At 37.7% G+C, this 23,853-nt stretch overlaps 1 protein-coding gene across 12 annotated transcripts in view; it reads left to right on the top strand.

The window, feature by feature from the left end:
- The window catches only part of ppp1r13bb (protein phosphatase 1, regulatory subunit 13Bb), a 59,994-nt gene that overhangs the window by 7,737 nt on the left and 28,404 nt on the right, over positions 1 to 23,853 (top strand). For 9 of the 12 annotated variants that reach the window (XM_077220011.1, XM_077220017.1, XM_077220012.1 and 6 more), the window contains exons 3-4: positions 19,658 to 19,805; positions 21,798 to 21,917. In XM_077220011.1, coding sequence (XP_077076126.1) covers positions 19,658 to 19,805; positions 21,798 to 21,917 — 268 coding nt within the window. Of the gene's footprint in view, positions 1 to 12,303; positions 12,404 to 19,657; positions 19,806 to 21,797; positions 21,918 to 23,853 lie in introns of those variants that run through there. The other 3 variants (XM_077220018.1, XM_077220013.1, XM_077220020.1) reach the window with 1 other exon arrangement.

The following is a 23,853-nucleotide window of genomic DNA, read 5'->3' as shown; positions in this document are numbered from 1 at the left end:
GGAAGACGATGAAAATAATTTCTTGTATTTTCGCATTCTGTTGCCATAATTCGGAACGGCACAAACGCGAACCATTTCTTCTTCACTTGTGAGCAACTCTCCGATCATCACTCTTCACACACTACACTCCTCCCACCTGCACACTGCTATTTCTCTCTCGCGCGTGCGATCAGCGCCGTTTTGCTACAGCGATTCTCAAGAATTGTTGCAGTTTCGAATCACCAGTACACTGAACTGAAAACTGTTTCTTTCGGACCCATCATCTGAGGACTGATGATCCCCGCGGGATGAAAGAATTTACGTCATTGCATCACTCTAAATGAAGTCATTGCGTGATGGCGTAAAAGAACCGGTGAACGAGTTTTTTGAACCGGTTCATTGAAACGAACTGTCCGAAAGAACAGGACTTCCAATCACAACTATTTACCTTTGGTTACAACTGAGTTCCCACGGAACTTCAGCGCGAGACTACAGCTAGCCATCTAAAACACTATTTAGGTGAATTTAAACAATGGCTAAGTTGCTAAACGCATCTTGTTCACATGTAAGGGCCCTGTTCATGTTGGACAGACATTTTAATTGCATTTTGTGTCTGTTAAGTGGCACAAAGACACTCAAGACAGTTTTGCCCCCATAACTGCCATTTTAGCTGAGTTGGAGCTCTGGGCATTTGCGGGAACAGCTCCGTGTTGCAAACACCAATCCGGTTCGTTTGTTTTTCTATAGACAGTACTCACAAAGATATAACGATCAAGATTAACTTAAAAATTGCCCGGAGTTCTACTTTAACTTCTTGAGCAATTTGAGCTACAGTACCTCATTTGTTGAATTGGACCACATGGGTCAGCCTTTACTCACTTATATCAATGAGCCTTGGCTGCTCATGACCCTGTCGCCGGTTCACCACTGTTGCTTTCCTGGAACACTTTTGATAGATACTGACCACATCAACTATAAGGACAAAATGTTCACTTGCTGCCTATATATCCCACCCACTAAAAGGTGCCGTGATGAAGAGATAATCAGTGTTATTCACTTCAGCTGTCAGTGGTCATAATGTTATGCCTGATCGGTGTATATAAACTGTAGAATGTACAAGCTGACATTGAATGTCACTCATTGCCTATGAAAATGGTTTCAAACAAAGCAGAGCAGAACCATTGTGCATCTCAGTTGTAACACACAACAGTGTTTCGTTACTAAATAAATCAGTGTTTTTAAACCATTTGAGTGAATTATTCAATGACCCATTCATAAAGACAGGCACTTGTGCTGCGTCCCAATTCGCATGCGCTCCATCCTAAATACTATTCAAAATTATAATTATTTTTCCTCAAATCGTCGCATGTTGAAATGAGTATTCCAATACCCGTCCCGTATGATCTACTTTTTCCAGTTAGAATCCAAAGTATTATAATCTGTACAGAATATAAAGAATAGGAAAAGGATTCAGGTGTGTCATCTGTCCACGACAGGCACACTCAGCAAAATATCATTAATTTGTTAAATTATGTAATGGGTGTGTCTGATAAGAAATGAATCAGTCAGTTATTGGAGCATGGTGTTTGCAAAGGTTTGCTTTATTTTGGTCATTTTTAGTGCACCAGCATGAGGAATTAAATAACATACAGCAGAATGAGCAGTATGGATGTCGGCTCCTTATTGCTCAGCTTTTTTTAAAATTAGGTTTTTCTCTCCTTCCTTTTTCTATTGTGTTGTTTTTGACAGTTTTGCTTTGGGATTTGTTTTCTTGCCTACTTTCTTGACTCACAATGAAAGCATAACGGTTTCTTTGACCTGGTTAGGTAAATCATTTTTCGTTCTATATGGATTATGAAGTGTTACAAGCAGTTTTTAAAAGATCAAAATATTACAACATAAGTACTCACTTTTTCAGTATTTTGAGTTAACTTGACAAAACCTAGTTCTTGGTAACACTTAATTTTTATTGCCAAACATTATCAACAATTCATGAACGAATACTTTTAAAATACTCACATATGTGTTTTAGCTAATGATGTTATATTATATAATAATGTGTTATGTAAAAATATCTGTTAATGTTATGCAACAGAACACGGGCATCTCAAGACATGTTTTTAAGTTAAAACTATTGTTGTCTGAAAACGGTAAGCTCATGGAACAAGCTTTCATCATGCTTGAGTTAATTTAATTTTTAAAATTTGAATTGACAGCTTTGTTGTCCACAGACAAACCTCAGCTGAACTCGCTGTGTCTGTTCTGCTAGATAGCATGTCTATTGGAGAGAAAATTATGTGTCATCTCAGTACTCTGAGCATTATGAGTTCACAGCATTGGACTGATCCACAGTGCCTGAATCTGCCATTCTGCCTTGTGACTCCCTGCACATGCACAAGGTCAGACTGGAAATGACTTTAGCAGAGTCAAGCGACAAATGTGTAAGGTAGGCGCAGCCCCTGTGGTAAAAACTGGTAGAAAGTGGTCAGCAAAGAAATCTGTAGTAGAGGCAAAGGCTGACCTTCAAATTGGGGATATCGTGGGACAGGTACAGCATGGAAGAGGGGGTTTTGGGCTGAGTTTAGCTCCTCCTAAATGGCACAAGGCAGGCCCAGCTCAAAGGAGGAAGCTGGTAGTCAACGAGGTGCGAAAGCAGGAGGAGAGGATGAGATGTATAAAGGCCATTTCCCAGGCCAAGCAGGGAGAGTGGATGAGATGGGAGAGTGTGGAACAACGCAAAATGGGCTGGCAAGACCTTTGGTCAATGGAAGAGAGTAGGATCAGTTTCCTTATTAGGTCAACATATGATGTTCTCCCATCACCGCAGAACCTAAACCTCTGGGTAGGAGAGGATCCCTCTTGTCCTTTGTGTTCATCACCTGCCACATTAAGGCACATTTTGACTGGATGTAAGGTGGCTCTTAGCCAGGATCGGTTTACTTGGCGCCATGACCAAGTATTGCGATGTTTGGCTTTAGCACTGGAAGGCAAGCGTAGTATGACCAATAAGTTGCCGCCTGTTCTAGCAAAACATTACACGCAGAAGACAATATTTCTCCGCCCAGTTCGAGCAGCCACCAACAAAAGGTGCTAACACCAATTCTCGCCCAGGACATCTGGAAGCTGCTAGGGACTGGAAGATGCTGGCTGATCTTGATCAACGGCTTATTTTTCCACCTGAGATTGCCACCACTAACCTACGACCAGATATTGTTTTGTGGTCTGGATCAGCATGCATTGTTAAACTGATAGAGTTAAGAGTGCCATGGGAGGATGCGGTAGATGAGGCATATGAGAGGAAGAAACTGCAGTATGCTCATCTGGCCACTGAGGCAGAACAGCGAAGGATGGAGAGTCCAGGTTTATCCAGTGGAAGTGGGTTGTTGAGGTTTTGTGGCACACTCTACAACCCGGTTCCTCAGAGACGTCGGATTCAGTGGCCAAGAGTTGCGTCACACAGTAAAGAACTTATCTGAAGCAGCAGAAAGGAGCAGCAACTGGCTGTGGTTGAGACGGAAAGATTCTAGCTGGCTGTGTACAGGCCGCCATGCTACGGTTTCGTAGATTTCTTGAAAACTTGAAGAGTCTGTTGGTTTATTTGTATAGGTTGTATAGTATTTACAGTCATTACGTTCCTGTGAATAATGCGTGAATGACGGGTGGTTGGGCAGATATTGTGTTTTGCGGTAGGTGGTATGCCATACGGAACTGTTCCCACTGAAACTGCATATGAACGCACCAGTGGGGCTCGACAGCCTTAGTCAAACGGGTTGGCGCGTATGGTTGGGTTGCGGAGAGATTGTGAGATTGTGGTTAGGTCTCAGCAGCAACTGTTGGTTTATTTGTATAGGTTGTATAGTATTTACAGTCAGTACGTTCCTGTGTATATTGCGTGAATGACGGGTGGTTGGGCAGATATTGTGTTTTGTGGTAGGTGGTATGCCATACGGAACCGTTGCCACTGAAACTGCATATTAACGCACCAGTGGGGCTCGACAGCCTTAGTCATACGTGTTGGCGCGTATGGTTGGGTTGCGGAGAGATTGTGAGATTGTGGTTAGGTCTCAGCAGCAAGAGGGAAGTAGAGGTCAGTAAGCTGGGCTGAGTTGAGTGGGGGACGGAGGGGGTTGACTCTGGGACGCCAGAGTCACTGTCGAGCCCTCTTGAGGTGTCGTGGGCTAATCGACGAAACACTGAGGACGGAAGGTGCCCACTTGAAGACCCTAGAGATGTTCCCTACTCCGCTCAATCTAGAGGGTTGTTATGGGGGGGCCGCACTGTGGTTGCAGCCTTTGTGTGTGCTGACGCGCAATATACTGCAGCTATTAACACCAGACAGAAGGAGATTCACGTCACCAGATGGAAAGAAGCGTACATGGATGGAGAAGCATAGGTTACTGTAAAGCTACGTCTTAGTTGGTGATTATCTTGGAGAATGCCGAGTACAAATCAGCATGAAGTTTTAACACCTACTCTCGTGTAATGAAAATCTTGCTTGTCATTTGGGCAAGCAAATTGGTCATTCACCTGTCAGAGTAAAAAAAAAAATTTTTTACTTGTGGTTCATTTGGTGGTTCATCAAGTGTGAATGCTGCCACCCGAAACTGTTTTGAAAGCTAGACTAACTTACGCACATCTGGTTCAACCGTGCCCTGGTATCTGGCAGTTTCCTTGAACAATAATTCATTCTGATGCTATTTGGTATATATTGTCTTTTAAAATCTGGTCTTGTAGATGTTATTAGAAGGTATTTTTGTTTCGACTCATTGTGGTAGGAGATGAAGACACATTCATGTTTATATTTCTGGACTCTTTCTTGAGCTGGGCTAACCAGTGCTGTTCTTACTGGAGAACCGTTGTCAACCAATAAGCTTTCATGTTATGGCACATAAACGTGCTGTCAGAATTGTGAGGTTACCCTGCATGGCGGGTTGCCCCGCAGCTCTGTAATGGCATCAGTGTCACAGCCTCAGTCAGCGAGAGAGTGTGCCCTTCTCGTCAAGTCTCATCCTTTCTGTGTGTGCGACTCAGGCAGCCAATGAAGGCCAGTGCAGAGAGCTGCTAGTGCACTGTTGTTGGGGCACTTTGAAGCAGACAGAACCTCATCTCGCTCTCCCTCTCGTGGCTGTAGTTTTTCCAAGCAAAGGGTCCGGAAACCAGTCAGTATCTGGTGAGACCACCATTTGCCTCACGCAGTGCAACACATCTCCTTCGCAGTTGATCAGGTTGTTGATTGTGGCCTGTGGAATGTTGGTCCACTTTTAATTTTAGTATTTTCTTTGTACCTTTAGTATTTTACACACCGAAATGAACATTCTGGGCCGAAACTGAAAATTCTGGATGCAAATTATTATCCATTTATTTTTTAAATTGGGCTTTTCTAAAAAAAAAAAAATTATAATTTTAGTACTAGACTTTTTAATTCAATCCAATAATTTTATATAATCTGAATTAAAAAAAATTATATATATACAAGCCAATAAAATAACCACACATTTTTTGAAAAGTAACACTAAATTGGACAGAAAACATATTAGTATCAATATATTTTTCTTTATTCAGTTAAATGCAACATGATCTGATTTAAGATTTATTTTTTGATGATTATCCAAATAATGTATTGTCCTACAAAGCTATTATTATCAGAGCATGTGAACAGATAAGTGAACAAGAGGGTAGCGTTATTTTACCAGCGTTGCCCACAGCTATACACATCATGTTACAGCACAGTAAGGCTATTACAAACAGAAACAACAGAAGTTTCATGTCGGCACTTTATTTGAGCGGACTTTGCTTTTCTTGTGAGTGTGAACGCTATATGAGTAAAGCAAAATTTCGGTGCATCCCTAATTTTTTTTCAGTTAGTTGTCAAGGCAAACAAATTTTTTCTGTAATTTATGTATTTAATATAATAATTGTATTTCTTTTAACAAAAACAATTTTTAAATGTTTAGTTTACAATAACAACGCTGGTATTATATTTAGAAATTAAAGTCAGACTAAGTAGCAAAAGAGCCTGCTGCATGATTTGGATTTAATAGAGGAAACTGCGAAAACGCGAGTAAAACAAGTGATTATCTGTTTAAACTAAAGGTTGGACTCGATATAGTGTTCCTTACAACTTAACAAAGATCCATGTATATTGACATGCAGCCAGGAATCGTGTTTCCCGACATTTATATGTGCCTGATTTCATACCCTCTATTGTTGCGGTTTCATGTCTTCCCTGTATTTTTTCTCTCTCCCTCTCTACTCCCTCATTTGAGCTCATTACAAATTCATTCCCTTTCCTTAATTTTTCCTACTTAACTGTCATACTTAGAATTTGACGAAGCTCCTCAAGTATGAATGGTGACTGTCACAAGAGTTTTGAATCTGGGAGGACTGGGGAGTCTAGGTACTGTATGAGAGACACAGTCCTCTTAAAACCTTTGAAAGAAAAACCACCTCCAATTCTGTGCTTTTAAAAAGTTTTTTTTTTTTGGGCTGCCAATGATTTATCAAGAACTTTCTCCAGAGAGGCAGACTTTTTTTTTTTTTTAAGCACCCATGAAAGCCATTTACTCCTTTTTTTCAATGTCAAGATATGCACCAGACAATACACTTGCATTTATTACATATCTTAAAATATCTTGAATTATTTATGTAACACTAGACCTACAGGTATGACTTAGAAGTTATGGTAAGTTATGGAGTTGTGGAAGAATGGTCTTTCACAATTGACAGTGGTTTGAAGCACCATGCTATGTCTTGCAGGAACCTCATAGTTGCAGTGAACAGTGCCTGGTATATATTTATTGCCACTGGAATCAACATGTTTTTTTAATCAGTTTTCGATGGTATTTAAAGTCAGGCATTTTTACCCAGATTCAAATATTGTATCCTAGACTCAAATGTTATATCATTAATGTCATACTATTAGTCACCTAGATTTTATTCAAGACATGCACTTCACAGCACAACCCTCTCCATAAAGTTAATTAGGTAGGACTCCATTTACGTCTTGCATTAAATTTTCTTTTGTCATACTTTTGCAGCAAACATTGTAGCTTAGATTGTCATAGCAGGGCATTCCCACATAAATGATAACATGTATGATAACAACTGCAATATAGATAAGTAATATAGGAAGATAATCAACATTTATGATTTTACGGCATAGCCTAATTGTACAACCGTATACCCTGTTCATGCTGCCAGCGATAATGAATGTATAATATGTCATCATACATTATGCAAGTCCACCTTTTTCTTTTGAGGGGGCATTCAGATTACTGAACGTGGTAAAGGTCATATTATACATATGCAGACAAATTAATTTTTGATTAACCCTTAAAGGTACACTATGCAACTTTGTGACCTTTTTCGGTTAAAACAAAACTGTTTTTTTGCGGAAGAATTGTTTTGATTGTTTTTTGGCTCTGTGTGACTGCGGATGAATATGGTTATCCTACTGGTCATAAACGAATATGGTTATCCTACTGCTCATAAACCATTTCACTACTAGGCTTAGATAATAACTAGTTTAGATGGAAAGGATCTTAAACTGACTAGCTGAAGATGTTTATGTTGCTAAACCCATTAATATAAAATTTACTTTTTTGAAAATAACTTTCAGCACAGTTGTACAACAACCATAATGAAATGGCCCCTCGCAATAGATCATGATTTACAATGAACTCTGTTAGAGAGCTATGGCAATTTTATCTGTTCAATAAAATCTCCTACTCATCTGTTGAGAAATAAAAACTGCATCTCTGCATCGCTTTTACAACATTTCAAAGCACTCAGTTCTTGCCATCTCCGAAAAGCCAAGCCAATCTGGATTCTCATTTTATTATAGAATCTCCTCTGTACGGCTTTATTTTTCTTCATACACACATCAAAGTAGCAACCAATACAGGCATGGACGAGTGACCCAAGTCACTATGAAAAAACGATCCCTTTAAAACAAAATAAAGTTTAATTTATTTTGATGTATGCTTTTCTCCAAGTTATCTGCCAGTACTAAATAAAAATAATTAAGCCAATCATTTAGCCAACCTTGTAACAGTGGCTGTCTCTGGAAGGCTTCATATGGCTCAAAGGAGTATAATTCCAGGTTTTAAAATCTACTTTAGCATGTATTATTAAAACTCGACTCTCATTTGATTTTTCCATTTCCATTTTTAACTTAATGTTTCAACTCTTCTTCTTTTCATGGCCTTTTAACATGGAAGCATCAATAATACAAAACTTTCTACTCTCAAATCTGAAAAAATATGTATTGGTGTCAGTGTAGCACAGACTAATGGTCCAATTTTACAAAGACTTGAAGTGTGTTGAAGTTTAAACTCGAAGTGAGTTGTTATTATTTGTATATACTTGTAAATGAGTATTTCTTGTACTGTGTAATTAGTTCAACCAAATTATAAAGTTTCGGCATGACTTAACTCAAATTCAACTCAAAGTGGGCAATTCTGTAATCTCATAAATACTCCCTGATATGTTCATGTTAGTAACCTGTTTAGCCATGGGATAATCTGTGTTCTGAACTATTTTGTTGGTTTGTAACGTCTCACACTCACAGTTCTTACAGGGCACATTAATACCCCCCAACACTCTGTAATGCAATTAGCATCCTCATCTGATCTTTGTCCCAGCTTTTATGGCATGCACCCATCAGCCACCTCCGATCTGGGGTGCAGTCTTCTGCTTTCTCGAGGGAGCCTTATTCTGGAGGGGACCTGGTGACGCACCCTTCACAGTTCTGATGAGAGAAGCACCCTCCCTCCATCGTCTTCCTCTGATTTTCCTTTTCTCTCACTCACACGCTCGCTTGCTCTCAGTAGTCACACAGCTAGCGTGACTACTGAAGGCTTTCCAATGCAGGGAACCCTTGCCTGCTACTTTTTCTGAGTGGGTTTGCTGTAGAGCTACATGCGATTCATGCGTCATGAAGAAGTTTGTGACTATTGTACTACGAGGCCTGGTCAGCTTGTCTATCAAACCTGGAGATAAATCCTGGAGCAAGGAGCATGCCCGGCAGTTCAAGAGAGAGGCCAGGAGAAGACGGACTGCATCTAAGTTGGGAAAGGTGATGCAAATAGATGTCCTTCTTGGAGATGAGAGGGGGAGCTTGTTAATACCAACCTGTGCCTCTCAAGTACGGTTGGACAACAAAGTCATTTTTGTGTTTTCATGAAATCTTTGTCGCAAGTAGTTGAGGTAGTAGTAAGTAATGTCAGTCCAAGCAACATTTGAAGTTGCATATATGTTAATGGAGTGACAATTTTATGGTAATTCTACTAAGTAGCAGCAACATATGGGCTACTTTCTGTATTAAACCAAAATTTTTACTGACAGTATTGTATAGAACATATAGTACTACTATAACTTTAATCATAGAAATGTAGTCTAGTTTTACTGCCAAAAAGTAACAATCTCTTGCATGTTTCATGCACTGTGTCAAGGCAGTAATTGGTTTCGGTTCTCCATCTCTGTCTGCTAGGCTTTGTCATTTTGCTTAATGGATCTGATTGGCTATATTAAGATAGTGGCAGGGGGTGTTGTGGGGCCTGAAAAGATTTTGGGATCATGTTTACTGGCAGAAGCAGTCATCATTCATTTTCATTGTTCAGATTAATCAAGTAAGCTTTGACTGTCTGGACATTATTACATATGCTGCCTTCCACTCTACTGAAAGGAAGAGGACGAGTTCTGTTTTTCAAGGTATCTTTTATTAACTTTTCAAGAGAACAAGATTATGAACTGTGACGTTCAGCTTTGCTGGATTGCTGCAATGTTGTGATATTTTTGACATGCTTGAGTATTTCAAGTGAAATCAGATTTGGTATTCACCATTTGAAGACATTTTAAATGGGATTTGAAACCAGTAGGCTGGAGGTTTACTTGAGCAGATCTCTCCTTTACACACATGCTAAAAGAAGGCTGCTGATGTTAATGTTGCCGGACTAGAGCTTAAAAGTTGATGTACTATGCATAACTTTAGAAGAATAAGTTGATATTTAGTGGTTATCATTGTCCAGATTGACATTACCACAAGAATAAAGTTCATTTTAACTATTTGATTTACACAACAAAAGTGGAGAGACAAAGCAGAGGTTTTAGTGGTGGTGGTAACGGAAGTATAGCACTGGGAGCTGCTTGGTAAAACAGGGTTTTTCCTGGCTCAAAACTTGGCAGAGGTGGTAAAACCCTGATCATGTACTGTAATATGATAATTAAATTTGTATTTTTTGTTGACCATCTTATAGCCTTGTGTGTTTCCCACAGTGTGTTTGTGGGTGGAGCTCGGTACCTCTAGCGGGGTCTGTGGGCATGATCCCCCTGAGGAAAATTGTGTACATTTTAAAGATAAATTAATGAATGTGGTGCACTTTGAGTCACCTGAATCCGCTGTTAAAATTAAATAATCCTGCATCTGTATATCTGCATACCTGATATCTGCATCTGATCATCACATTACAATTATTAAAATTCTCAGTGTTAAGCATGATAATATGGTAACATATCACACTTAAGTAGGCTGATTTAAAAATAACATTTATTTAAAACAAAAGTTCTTTTTTTGGCAAAATTACATTTCCTTAATCTTAATGCTTTACTCCCTTCAAACTTAAATTGTCCATGTTTCATTACATCACTGTTGGAAAACACTCTTTTTCCCCTAATTTTATTAAATGCCCCATCTTTCTTTTCCAATTCTTAAATTTGATCAATACATTCAATTAGAATAATAAGACACTAGGCTGTTACCAATCAAATTAAATAATTTACATTGAAAAATTACAACTGTATTAAATGAGATTGTTTTAAATATTTTTTGAATATTCATATGAGGAATGTTGAAAAGAAGGTGGTGCCAGTAGGTGGTGGCAGGCGACCGTCTTAATGAGCGAGTCATTGAGTCATTCATTCAAATGATTTGTTCAGACGGCTGATTTATTCAGAATGAGGCAGTTTATGAATGGGTAATTGAATCTTTGATTCAACCATTTCGTTCAAAACGCAGAATCATTCAGTAATGAAACATGGCTGTCTGAGTGTTCCTGTGAGATGCGCTATGGTTCTGCTGTTATCTTTGTTTGGAACTATTTTTCGCCGCTGAAACAGAACAAAAACAGTCATTGCGTCTAAAATGTAAGTGACTGACTTAATTTTAACTATTTGTTTATTGAACTGTTATGAAATCAGTGTCTCGGTTTCAATTGTGATGGTATTCAGGAAAACAGCACTCAGTCGTGTGATGTTTCTTAACTGTATAATATGTTATAAATAACTGCGGGAGCCTCAACAGTGCAACTTTGTTACCGTCAGTAGGCCTACATTAGGTAGGCCTATATTATTATCAACTTTAGGCTTTCAATTGCCACTTACATTAAATTAATTAAAAAAAAAGATTCATCTTCGTGTTTTCTGTGATTCCTAGTTATTTTTTATTTTATTTTTTTGATATTGAAAATTGTTTTAATCAGGGCACTTTTAAAAAGTTACCTTCTAGGACACTATTTATTTTCAATGAGGGGTGGATGGGTGCATAATTTAGAGTGAATGTAATCCTGAAAATGAGCTGATCTGAGGACAAAATACTAGAACTTTCTTTTGTGTCATACTGTCAACAGCCAAGAACTGATGGTCTTCACACTGACTGTGACGAGGATTTCTGCATGTCTATTGATCTTACTTGGATAACAGATCCTATCTTAGCTTGAAAGATTTTGAACTCTGACTCAACTCACATGATTGTTGTTTTCACTGTACAAAAACCATATGACTCAATTTTTCTAATCATGATTTCAGTCCTTCAAGGAATGCTCATATCGTATTTGTTTTTCAGGTAAATCTAACAGTATTCAGGCAGACATTGAATAATCAAATGTAAAATAACACTGTATAGTCTTCACTGTATAAATATAATAAATACAATTTATCTTTGTTAAAGCTACAAAAGTGATTTTCTCATTCTCTTTTGTTGTTTGTTTAACATTGTTGATGTTTTCTTAACGCATAACCGACTGTGTTCACAAGGATATTCGCAGAGACAGGCATTTTGACATCATTTTGTTCGTTTAAGCTCAAAAGAAGAGAAATAACTGAATTCGGCTCTGGTGCGTGCACAGAAAACAGCGTGAGTTCCAGTGCTGTTGCGCTTAATGTTTATACTGACAGTACTTAAAATGCATACAAATTATAAACTTACATTCTGTGATGGTTAAACTTTGCAATCAATCTGCGAATCACATGTGGTCTGAACCGTTACCGATCAAAAACGTTCCCTATACTTAAAGCATATGCTTTTATTCTGTTTTTCTCTGTTCACAGAAGTGCTGTAGGTGCATGCCATGACGATGTGTGAATCCTCATGCCCTGTTGTTGCTGCTATTTGTGCATGAAAAACTAAACCCCTGGAAAACTAATTTAGGTATTTTTAAATAGTCACAGACACTTATTCATTCTATTTTATTTTATTCTAATGTAACATAATATTATAGGTTAACGGTTAATGATTGGTTAACGAGTTCCGGTTGTCTTTAGGGAAAAATATGAAATGAACAGCCCTAGAGGGAATTATTGTGGAATGGATTTAAATATAGTTAAATGTGTTTCACTGAGCTGTGCATGAGTAGCCTACTAAACTATTATTATTTTACCAAATATTTTAAAATAAATAAATAAGCAGAACATTGGAAATCATTTTAAATTCTGCATGCTCATATTGTTTACTAAAATCCCTTTCATTCCTCATTGAGACTATCTAGTGCCTTGTCTGCGTAACTTCAGCAGAAGTTGGCTGCGGTGGGTGCCGGTGCTCCGATAAACATGTCATTCTGTTTGATGCAGTGACAGTGCGTACTGTGAATGCAAAAGTGCGGTCATGCGTTGTTTGTCTCTAGTGCTTCTCTGCACTGCTTGAGGCCTTGACATAATGACAAACCTTACGTTATCTGTCAGGCATGGTGAATTTATAAATGAGCTGAACAAAAGTGTGTTTCTCTCTCACACACTGTTTAAAAAATCTTTTGTAATGCCTTCTCATTGCTGATTGGTGTTTTTTACAAAATTGTTTTTTGAAGCACCTCTCTTTTGGTCCTAACTGAATCCTCCATTCATTTATTTATACCCTCATCGTACGTTCATTTTAAACATTTTTTTTTATTAAAATGCCATTTAATACAACGGTTTAATTACACTTTGTTAAATATCCAGGCAGTGAGTGAGTCAAATATTAATTAATCGCCATTTGTTTGTGAATCAAGCTAGACTGGTATGTTGGTTTTTACATGCAGGGAGGACAGTGCAATAGTCATGTATTTATTTTGTACCATTTTGTGACCGTCATTTTACATTGAGTCTAGAGTTGCAAACCGACTTTGAATTTTTTTTCTTTTAGGCTGTAGATTCTGCAGTTTCCTCTAGGGGTGTAGGAAAATATTGTGATATTGCAATATGTTCTGCGATACTGTATAAATTCTCAAACACTATCGATTATATATTTATATATTTATAAAATATATATATTTTTTATTTGTTTGTTTACATTCAAGATTTATCTCAGTAGCTTTTGTGTTCGGTTTAAAGCCAAACGCTAGATGGCAGTGTTATTTCAGAATGTAAACTGTGACGCGGGGAAGTGCAAGGGTGCATCGCTTACGTTAACTTTAGCAAATCCAGCTGACAAGATGATAGAATTATACCAGCTCTTGCCATGGTGTACAGAGCAAAAGTGTGGACTCATTTTGGCTCCTTCTATAAAGAAACCTAGTCTGTCTATCACCAGACCAAGCTCAATCTTTTAACATTGAAATTTAGTCTGGGGAGTCTGCTCTGTATTTTCTACTGCACAAGAGGCGTGATCGGCTGGCATAGTTCAAATTGCTCTGTACGCAATTGGATAGTCCTTCAACCAATCAGACCAACGATCCGGGTGACGTACTTTGCATTTGTAGAGCGATGCGAAAACTCCAGGCAGGAAACGTGTCAACAAAGTGTTGGTTTGTAGCATTCATCAGCGGTTTGCAGAAGCAACAATGGCATCGAGCGATTTTTGCAGGTTGTGCAAAGAAAAAAACATGAAAGTGAGTGGTATTTACACCCACTCAAGCGATTTGTTTGCTAAACTAAAGAAGCCATTGAGCATCGTCGAGAGGTTAAAAGGAATTGGATTGACGGTCGCTTCTCTATCGTCATTGTGTTAAACCCACCAATAGCGTGCCAGGTGGATAAGCCAGTTTGTGATTGGTCCCCAGAGATTTGCAACGGAAGCAGGATAGAAAAATTTACAGGTTTCCAGCCTGAGCTGCAGGGCGAAATCAAATCGCCGGCAGATCGAGCTGGGTTTGCAATTCAGCACTCCATTGAAGGCACATTTACTTATATAGCATAAAAGATGTAGATGTTTTAAAGCAAGTAGCTTTAAAGTATTAAATATAAAAAAAACTGCCATGCATGCACTCATGGAGTGGACTATGCACTTTCAGATGTTAAATGTATGAGAAATAAACTGCTATAATGTTAACCTTTAAAGCAGGATCCAAGAATATAAACAAACTTATTTAAATATACACCATATATTCTCTTTACTTAGATTGCACAAAATAGTGATTAGTGATATAAATGCAAATTCAGTTATGCATATGCGCATATTGTGGTGTGTTCATGACAGTTGTTATAAAATTAGATCCTCTTCCCTAAAAATCAAGAAATATATTGCCTTTCTTACAACTAGTGCAAAGTCTGTTTTTGTGTGTGTTTTTAGTAATTGTTGTCACAGTAGCCTAAACTCTGAGATAACGCTAAGAATAAAATTTGCCGGCAGTGGCTCAGTGGTTTCATGTAGATTGTCTACAAACCGGACGTTTGGTGGTTCCATCCCCGGTTCCATCTGACCAAGTGTCGAGGTGTCCATGAGCAAGAATGAGTTAATGAATGGGTGAATGTGAGGCAATATGTAAAGTGCTTTGGTGGCCATGGGTCTGTTGAAAGCGCTATATAAATGCAGTCCATTTACAATTTACCAAAGTATAACATTTAGAATTAAACAGTGTAGCTGACTTACAGATTCATTTAACATCCACAAAATGAATAAGCACGACGATTCAGGGGAGGCTCAGACCTTGGCTGGAACAGCTACACATTGAACTCTGAGAAAACGATACATTAAGCGCAACAGAATGTTATCCACGCTCTGTCTGCCGCATGTTGTCTGTAGCTGGTTGTGCTTTGCATGTGTGGGATGGGATTCTGAAACGTCCTTAAATTCGGGAATTGTCGTTTGTTTATTCAAAGTCAAAGACAGTCCAAGTAGTGCTACTTTGTAAAATACAACTCAGACCCACAAAAATATGCATTGTAGCTGCCAAAGCAGCTGGTCTTGCGCTGTTCTCACTTAGTAGTGTGCAGTGTGAGAAGGGGAGTGGCCAGCGGCTAGAGCGGCAAAAGCCAATGTGTGCTTCTTTTACTGATATATATTTACCAATATGGTTTGCATTTCTAATCCAAACAGCATCAAACTTGGCACTGCACTTACTTGTGCCTGTAGCAAGACACCTGTCAAGTTTGAAATCAATCGATTTCGAGAGATATGCGAATAACAGACACACACACACACACACACACACACACACACACACACACACACACACACACACACACACACACACACACACACACACACACACACACACACACACACACACACACACACACACACACACACAGACAGACAGACGTTCCTGTAATTTATACTGTAGATAGAAGAAGATAGATAGTTATTGCAATATATTATTGTAACCCCTTTATTGTGATGCATATCGTATCGGCAGATTCTTGGCAATACACAGTCCTTCTTTCCTGAGATTATCCAGCTTTTCAGCAAGTTACTTGGACCCATTTGAACTTGTTTTATTCTCCCTGCAGTTTAAGTTTGCACCTTTTTTGTCCTACACACACATTCTTTGTGCACGGCCTACATATTTCCATTCTAGTGTTGCGCCACACAGAATCCATTGTTGAGTAAATACACAAAAGAGTCATTTTGATATTTCAAAAAAACTTGTGTGTGGCCCAAATGTTTCTTTCCTAGTGATTTACCAGACAGAGTTCATTGAAACTGACCAAATCCAATTGTTCCTTTCAACTTCATGCACAAAAGAATGTGAGTGGTGTTTCTGCATCTGACAGCTTTTCTTCAGTGCAAGAGCTCTTTCCTCTCCCACATACCTGTGTTTTGAACTGCCCTCCATTCAAGAGAAAGTAATGTTGGGCTTGCCTGTCTGGATGCTTTAGGAAGAGTGGATTTACATGGGTTGTAAGACTTGCGCGTCACAGACACACTTATGGTGTGAAGTTAGAGTATTCATTAGTGCACTAATACTGGTAGAAGAGTATTCTTAACCAACCCAACTAGCAATCATTGAGACTAAATCAATGATGGCCATGCACAGTTGCGCACCCCACACTTACTCCTAGGTTTCATCTGTTGTATATTTGCTGGTGTGTGTGAGCCACAGAATGTGTATGCTTTATTATTGTACCATAATTAAGGATTGATGCCTTCGCTTGTTTGGGATTTTAGAGATATTTGATAAAACGTAACTTGGTAACTTTGATAAAGTGTAACTTGGCCGATTTTCAACCCGCTTTGCATTGTTAACAATGTCGGTAGTATATGTAAATGAACAATGTTCTCGTATGCTCTCAATTAGAGCGATGGACGATTGTGGATGAATTGTAAATCACGATTTTTTTTTTGTTTCAAATAGAGATCAAGGTTCTCCCACGGTTCTGAACAGACAAATAAACAAAAATAACATGCAATTTACTAGAGGTTGAGACAAAATGTTAATTGCTGCCATCCATTTAAAAATGTTTAATTTGAATCATTCAAACCGATTTAAAAAAAAAAAATTCTTTCAATGACTCACTCATAAACGTTTTACTAATTTCATTACTGGTTGAATTTAGTGTTTTTGAAAGAATGTCTTCAACTATTGATTCAATGACAAATACATATTTTTAAGTCATCGATTTTAATCGATAAGACTGTTATTTTCGTTTCCGTAGAGATCACTGTTTATATCTGAACTATAAGCTTTTATCCCAGTACTTCTGTGATTATTTAAATATTTGTAACAGAAATAATGATACTGTTTGTGAAGCTGTCTGGGTCAGCGGCAGCGTCAACACAGATCGGAATGTTCCGGTGTGATTTTTCTCAAAGGTTTAATAGACCCAGGTGAATCGTTGTCAGTTAGGAATAAGATTGCATGGGTTTTTAAATCGTGATCGGAATCTTTTAAGAGAACAGTTGTTGTAAGGGTAAGTTTATGAAAACGTACAATCTTATGGTAAAAATGGAATGCTATGGTAACCGCTTTCTTACCTGTACGCAATGGCTTTTTCTTTCAGCATTTTGCTTCCAATTTCCCCCCTATGTTTGGCCTAAAACACTGCATTCATGGTCATCCAGTTTGAAATGTTAACTTCAAACAGATTGTTCAGAAACAGACTGATAACATTTCAGATTGATTGATTCTCTCCATATTTATGATTCTTTGCAGTATTTAGCCACTGCCTACAATGCACTGAATCCTTCACTGGAAACCGAAAGTAACTCACTCCTGCTAAACATTTACTCTATGAACTCATGTGCCCGGGAACAATACAGGTTGACACCATTAGGACTAAAAGTTCACTGAGAAGTATTTCCTACTAAAGTAAGGTCCTATTTGACTCAGCGTATCCATAGCAGACTGGTGGGAGTGGCCTTGGACGACAACATGCCTTGCCCAGTGCATTATGGGTGTTGAAGTTTTCCTACCCATTTGGCAAAAGGGAAGACAACATCCTTTTTTTCTCTGTTTTCTCTAGTCAGGTAGCATCATTTCAATTTTTTCAAAAATGTTTTTCCTTTCTACTGTATAGACAGCCAAGTTTTATTGAAGGCCCATTTTGCCAGCGGTGAAGTAGTACTTCTTTAAGAGAAGCTCTGCCAGCTGACTTCACAAAATACACACACAAAAAAAAACATTTTTCTTTACTTTTGGGCCCTTTATGTCCCTATAGGTTGCTTTTTATTAAAACCCTTTTTGCTTTGTGAAGTGTGTATGTGTTTTTTCCAGTATCCTTTAATGAATAGAAAGTTCAAAAGGGATATAAAAAAAAATCTTTTGTATCAAGTTTTTGCTGTCATTTTTGGATTTTTATGGATTCTTGTTCAAAAAGTGTAAATTTCTTAAACCTTTGACTAATAGTGTCCTTAAAATATCCATTAAAAATCTATTCTAAAATGATGAATTAAAACATAATCCCTTCGACAATTTATCGTGTGAAAATAATTTACTTAAATGTACTTTCACACAGATGTGACTTGTGAAAAAAGTAAAACCATTTCTTTGTGAACAGAATATTTGTCATTTCCAATCAAACTGTAATTGTCGAATAATGCTAAATATAACAATAATAGTTAATTGTGTATATGATGCATCAAGTAGCTATGAAATTAGCCATAAGACGGGCGACAGTTCAGTCCTCAAAATAAGTATAATCTTTTACTAAGTGTTATTAAGCACAATACATCATTTGAGAAATAATGGAAATGGTAACCGACTTGACAGAATTATGCTCTGACATATGTGCTTGTACATACACTTTTGGACCTTGGACGGTGGCAAATGCAATAAAGTAAACTCCTAAAACACTATTTACACTCTCACTGCTTTAAGTCCTTAGGGCCAAAAGTGCCCATAGTTGAAGAAACACCCATTTATCGAGTTGTCTTGGACATACTCAATCCTCTCTTATGACTCTGCACCACACAAAGGTCAGACTTGCTTCTCATTATAGTTATGTCAGGTATTGCGACACTTTAGTCTTGAGAAATGTCATGTGTGTGTGAGATACTGGCCATATCACAGACCTCTGTTGTGACCAGTCGGGATGTTTGCTTGATGGATGACGTAATGAATCTGTCAGCTGCTCTCTGCCAAGCTGCACAGTGACACGTTTGAAGTATAAAATGGCAGTGCAGTACTAAATTGCCGACAGTAGATGATCATGATCTCATCTCCACAATTGGGAAGTAATGATGTCTATATCATCCACTTTCTTGATCTTCCTTTCTGCCTTTCTTGCTTGCCCTCTCAATTTTTCAATTTCAAATAAGCTTTATTAGCATGACTCTGTATCACAATGTTGCAAATCATTAACATAATATATATAAATTATAATAAAAAACATATACAGATCATGTCATATGTAGCATAGTAAATAAATAAAATCCATCTAAATACATAAATCTAACGGGTCTCTAGAGTCTCTCTTATTTTGCACCAAACCATCCACCTGTCACACTTCACTTACAGCAGCACTAATCAGCCCACCACACCTGTCAGTCACTGTCAAGCTAACTGGCCCAGGCGTTTCCCTCTATCAGAGTGAGTTATAGCTGAGGGGAGGTACTAGAAATCATTAATAGACTCTGAACTCAATGTGTGTTTTTGTTGTATATCTTCCCGTATGCAACTTCTCAAGAGGTAAAGTTCTTAATGACTAATGTTATTTAAGTTGTTTGAGCAATGGCACTGCCCCCTAGTGGTCTTATGGCTCAGTGAGAATCCCTGCCTTTCTCTTGGGTATGAAATATTCAAAATATTGTCTTTCTCTTTTTCTCTTCTAGATGATTTTAACTGTGTATTTGAGTGATGGGGAGCAGGCCCTGACGGAGGTGCCCATCACTCCGGAGACAACTTGTCGTGATGTGGTGGAGTTCTGTAAGGAACCGGGAGAAAGCGGCTGCCACCTGGCTGAAGTCTGGCGTGGAAATGGTGAGATTCTTTGAGTCCCTCCCTCTTGTCCTTAGCCGTTTGTAGCAAGTAAATGCAGGGTATTTCCAAGCAATCACTGTTGGAGGATATAAGTTTGTCTTTCATTGACATTTCTTAAACTAAATGGTGAAAAATATTGACAATGGGGAGCACTCAGCATTACTTGAAATAATTTCTCAAAGTACAAAACATTTAGTTCTTTTACTCTCACAAAGACACACATGCTCATTATTTTGAGGAATCTGGGAGCAAAGGAAAAACACTCACTTTGTCCTTTCAGACATAACTGCTATTTCTGTTCTGACAGCTGTGTGCTTGTTTTTTTTCATTTTTCCATTTTCTCTTGATGATAGTGATTTGTATAAACAGCTGTGTGGCAGAAATGTTATCTTTGCTCAGGGAGCCTCCTTTCAAAAGCCCTTCCATCAGCCCTGTGTCCTTTCATCTTGAAGTGCATCTGTCATTGAAATCGTGATGGGCCCAGTTTTTACAGCAGGTGATGGATCACATATGATGCATCATTACTGTCTGGGTACTAAGTGGATATTTTGCCTCACCAAATCTTTTCTTGTGGTTATCAGCTGTCCAGGATTTTCTATAAGATTTTTATATCTCAAAATACATATTTTGGAATATCAGTAGTTATTGATAAGTTGTATTTATTTGGCATAATGAATTGATTTATTAAATACAATTAAAGAAGTTTTTCATGTGAAAAAAATTTAATTCTGGGTAACACTAGTTTAGGGTCCAATTCTCACTATTAACTAGTTGCTTATTAGCATGCATATTACTAGGATATTGGCTGTTCATTAGTACTTATAAAGCACATAATAATGCCTTATACTGCATGACCATATTCTACAACCCTTAATCCTACACAAAACCTAAACTACCTTACTAATTACTAATAAACATTAATTAGGTATTTAAATATTTTGCATCAGTTTTGGTAATGTGGACTTTTGATGGAAGGACCGAAATCTCTCAGGTTTCATTTAAAAATATGTTGATGTGTGTTTAGAAGTTGAACGAAATTCATACAGGTTTGTATTGAAACAACTTTAGAGTAAGCTAACATGACAGAGTTTTCTTTCTTTTTTCTTGCTGAACTAACCCTTTAAAAAAATAAATTAAAAAAATCTAACAATAAGCTAAATATTCATAGGTATTATTATGCAAAAAGAACCCAACACAAATCCAGGAGCAAAAATATTATGTAGACTTATATGGGAGTGGTCTCTATTGAGCTAGACTATCAAGCAGCCGGCTAGCAACTGTTTTAGAAAAACCATGACGGCCACCCGCAGCATCCTAGCAATCATGGCTGTGACTTTTACATGGGTCAGTAACTTTTTCTTCGGAAAATCTAGTTATAAACATTTCCTGTCCTAAAAAGCTGGTAGTCTGAAACAATAGGCCTAATACTTTGCACATATGAGGAGTTTAATATTCTTCTGTTGTTTTGGGTATTTAGCTAAAGCTTTTGACTCTAGGTTTCATAGAAGGTTAAATTGGCCTGCTCTCACTTTTTTTTGTAAACGTCCCTGTGTGCTTCTCTTATATTCTCAACTTTCATACTTTCTTCTATTATTGTGTGTAGTGTTATCCCATCCCACTGTGGGTGGCTGCCAGGCTTCCAGATGTCCCTCCACCTGTTAGCAATGTCCAAAATGTTGTTTTCCCCCATTTATGTCTCTGTTGCCCACCCAGCCCCGCCACATTCCTCTGGCTGGATGCCACGTTTGATTCAATTTCCTAGTTCTCTTGATCCCACTATGTCTGTTCCTGTGTTACAGTGAGTAACATTGGAATAACACTCTCCTCAGTATGAGAGCGTCTCACTCCTGCTCTCATGTGAACACACTACCCCTTCGTCTTTTTACCAGCTTTTTTCCCCTGAGGAACAAAACATGATCTTTATGACCTTTCTAATATCAGAGTGCATGGTTTGTTGTTTTAATGCCCTGTCTTATGTTTTCCCCTCTCCAGAGCGACCCATCCCCTTTGACCACATGATGTATGAGCACTTGCAGAAATGGGGCCCCAGAAAGCAAGAGGTGAAGTTCTACCTGCGCCACGAAGACTCGCCCACAGAAAGCAGCGATCAGGGTGAGAACACTCCCTCTTGACCCGTTATAGGCCACGTCCTGCCCACCACCGCTTTCTTCTCATTGGCTGACACTGGCAGAATGTTTTTCATTCCCTTTTCAGTGGCCTCTAACATGTGAAAGAAAGAGACCAGCACATCCTGGCCAAACAATGCAGGGTTCTGTTCATGATTCAATTCTGTTGTGCTTTTCACAAAACGAAGCAAAGTAGCTTTGCAAGTGTCAGTGCCATCAAACTGCACAAGGCAAAGTGACTTTGGAAGTCTACCACCACAATAAAATAATATCATATACCATGTTTAAGATGAAGAAATTTTGATGAAATGAACTCAAAGCATGTCCCTAACTGAGTAGGCCACGAAAACTCAACCTAGGGAGCATAACTGCGTGGTTAAGTAATATATCGCTGGTTATATAATCAAGCACCTTGCCTTTACTGGACAGGTGCAAACAAAAGTACAGCTTGTTATGGGTGACTTAGTTGAGAAATAGTGAACATTTACCGGTAGCAAAATGGGCATTTAGAGAATGCAATATTTTAAGGGCAACAATTTATCTAAATTACCAAAATAGATGTACAAATGTATGCCATGCTGTTGTACATTCAAATTGTGGACATTTTTTATTACTATATGTTGAAAGTACAAATGTATTTATAATTTAAAAGTATAAAGGCACAGTAAATCTCTAAATTATAAATTATAGTAAAAAAAAATATTGTAAAAATTCTTGTTTTATTCTTGTAAATGTAAGGGACATTTTGTTACATGTTATAATTGCATTGGAGTTACAATTCTTATGAAAACTGCTTGCTGTTAGAGCTAGCATTTTTAACAATGGAAATTCTTGTGTGAATTTCGAATGTGCTTATATATATATATATATATATATATATATATATATATATATATATATATATATATATATATATATTTTGCATAGATACACTACCGTTCAAAAGGTTTGGTAAGATTTTTTTGTTTTTGAAAAGTCTCTTATGCTTGCAAAGGTTGTATTTTTTTGAACAGTAATACAATAAAAGAGTAATATTGTGAAATATTATTACAAATAAAATAAGTAATTTTCTATTTTAATATATTTTAAAGTGTAATATATTCCTGTGATGGCAAAGCTGAATTTTCATTGTCATTGAATTTCACTGAATTGTCTTCAGTCTCACGTGATCCTTTAGATCGTGTAGATAGAAATTATGCTGATTTGGTGCTCAAGAAACTTTTTTTTAATCAATGTTGAAAACAATTGTACTGCTTTAATATTTTGGAGGAAACCAATTTTTATAGATTTTTTTTCCAGGATTCTTTGATGGAAATAGATCAAAAGAACAGGATTTATTTGAAATTATAAATCTTTTATAACATTTTTTATGTATTTACTGTCAATTTTAATCAGTTTAATCCTTGCGGAATAAAATGATTAAGTTCTGCATTATTTTCTCACACTTTTGAACAGTAGTGTATATTCAGATGTAACAAAATCTAAGTGGGAAAAACCTCTCAAGTGATTTTATGAAAATCTATTTTCACATAGTATACTAGACAGATAAAACTGACTTGTCATCACTTTATTGTACAGTTTTGTACATGATGACCAATACAGGATACAGGATGACCAATGAGATCTCACCATGGACAGACTGGTTGCTCGCATTATCCCTGAACATAGTGTAATGCTGCCACATGTACGTGATCAGTGTTAAAGTCTTTCTTGGTCTCTTTCTTTATCCTATCATTTGTTTGTTTTTACTCTTTTTGTTCACATCCCAGTGAGTTTTTTCCTATCACTATAGGCAGGATTAGCTTGTAGTGAGTGTCCACATGGATTACGGCATAAACCTGAAACCCCTGTGTGTGGGAGGGAAAGAGAGGCAGTAATCCACTGAAAGCACAAGCTCTGTTCCCAGTGTCACATGGCAATAA

This window comes from Siphateles boraxobius, unplaced genomic scaffold, assembly GCF_051911475.1.
Source record: "Siphateles boraxobius isolate OS27281-9 unplaced genomic scaffold, OSU_SipBor_1 8, whole genome shotgun sequence".
Lineage (NCBI taxonomy): Eukaryota > Metazoa > Chordata > Actinopteri > Cypriniformes > Leuciscidae > Siphateles > Siphateles boraxobius.
This window is presented reverse-complemented; position numbering and strand designations above follow the sequence as displayed.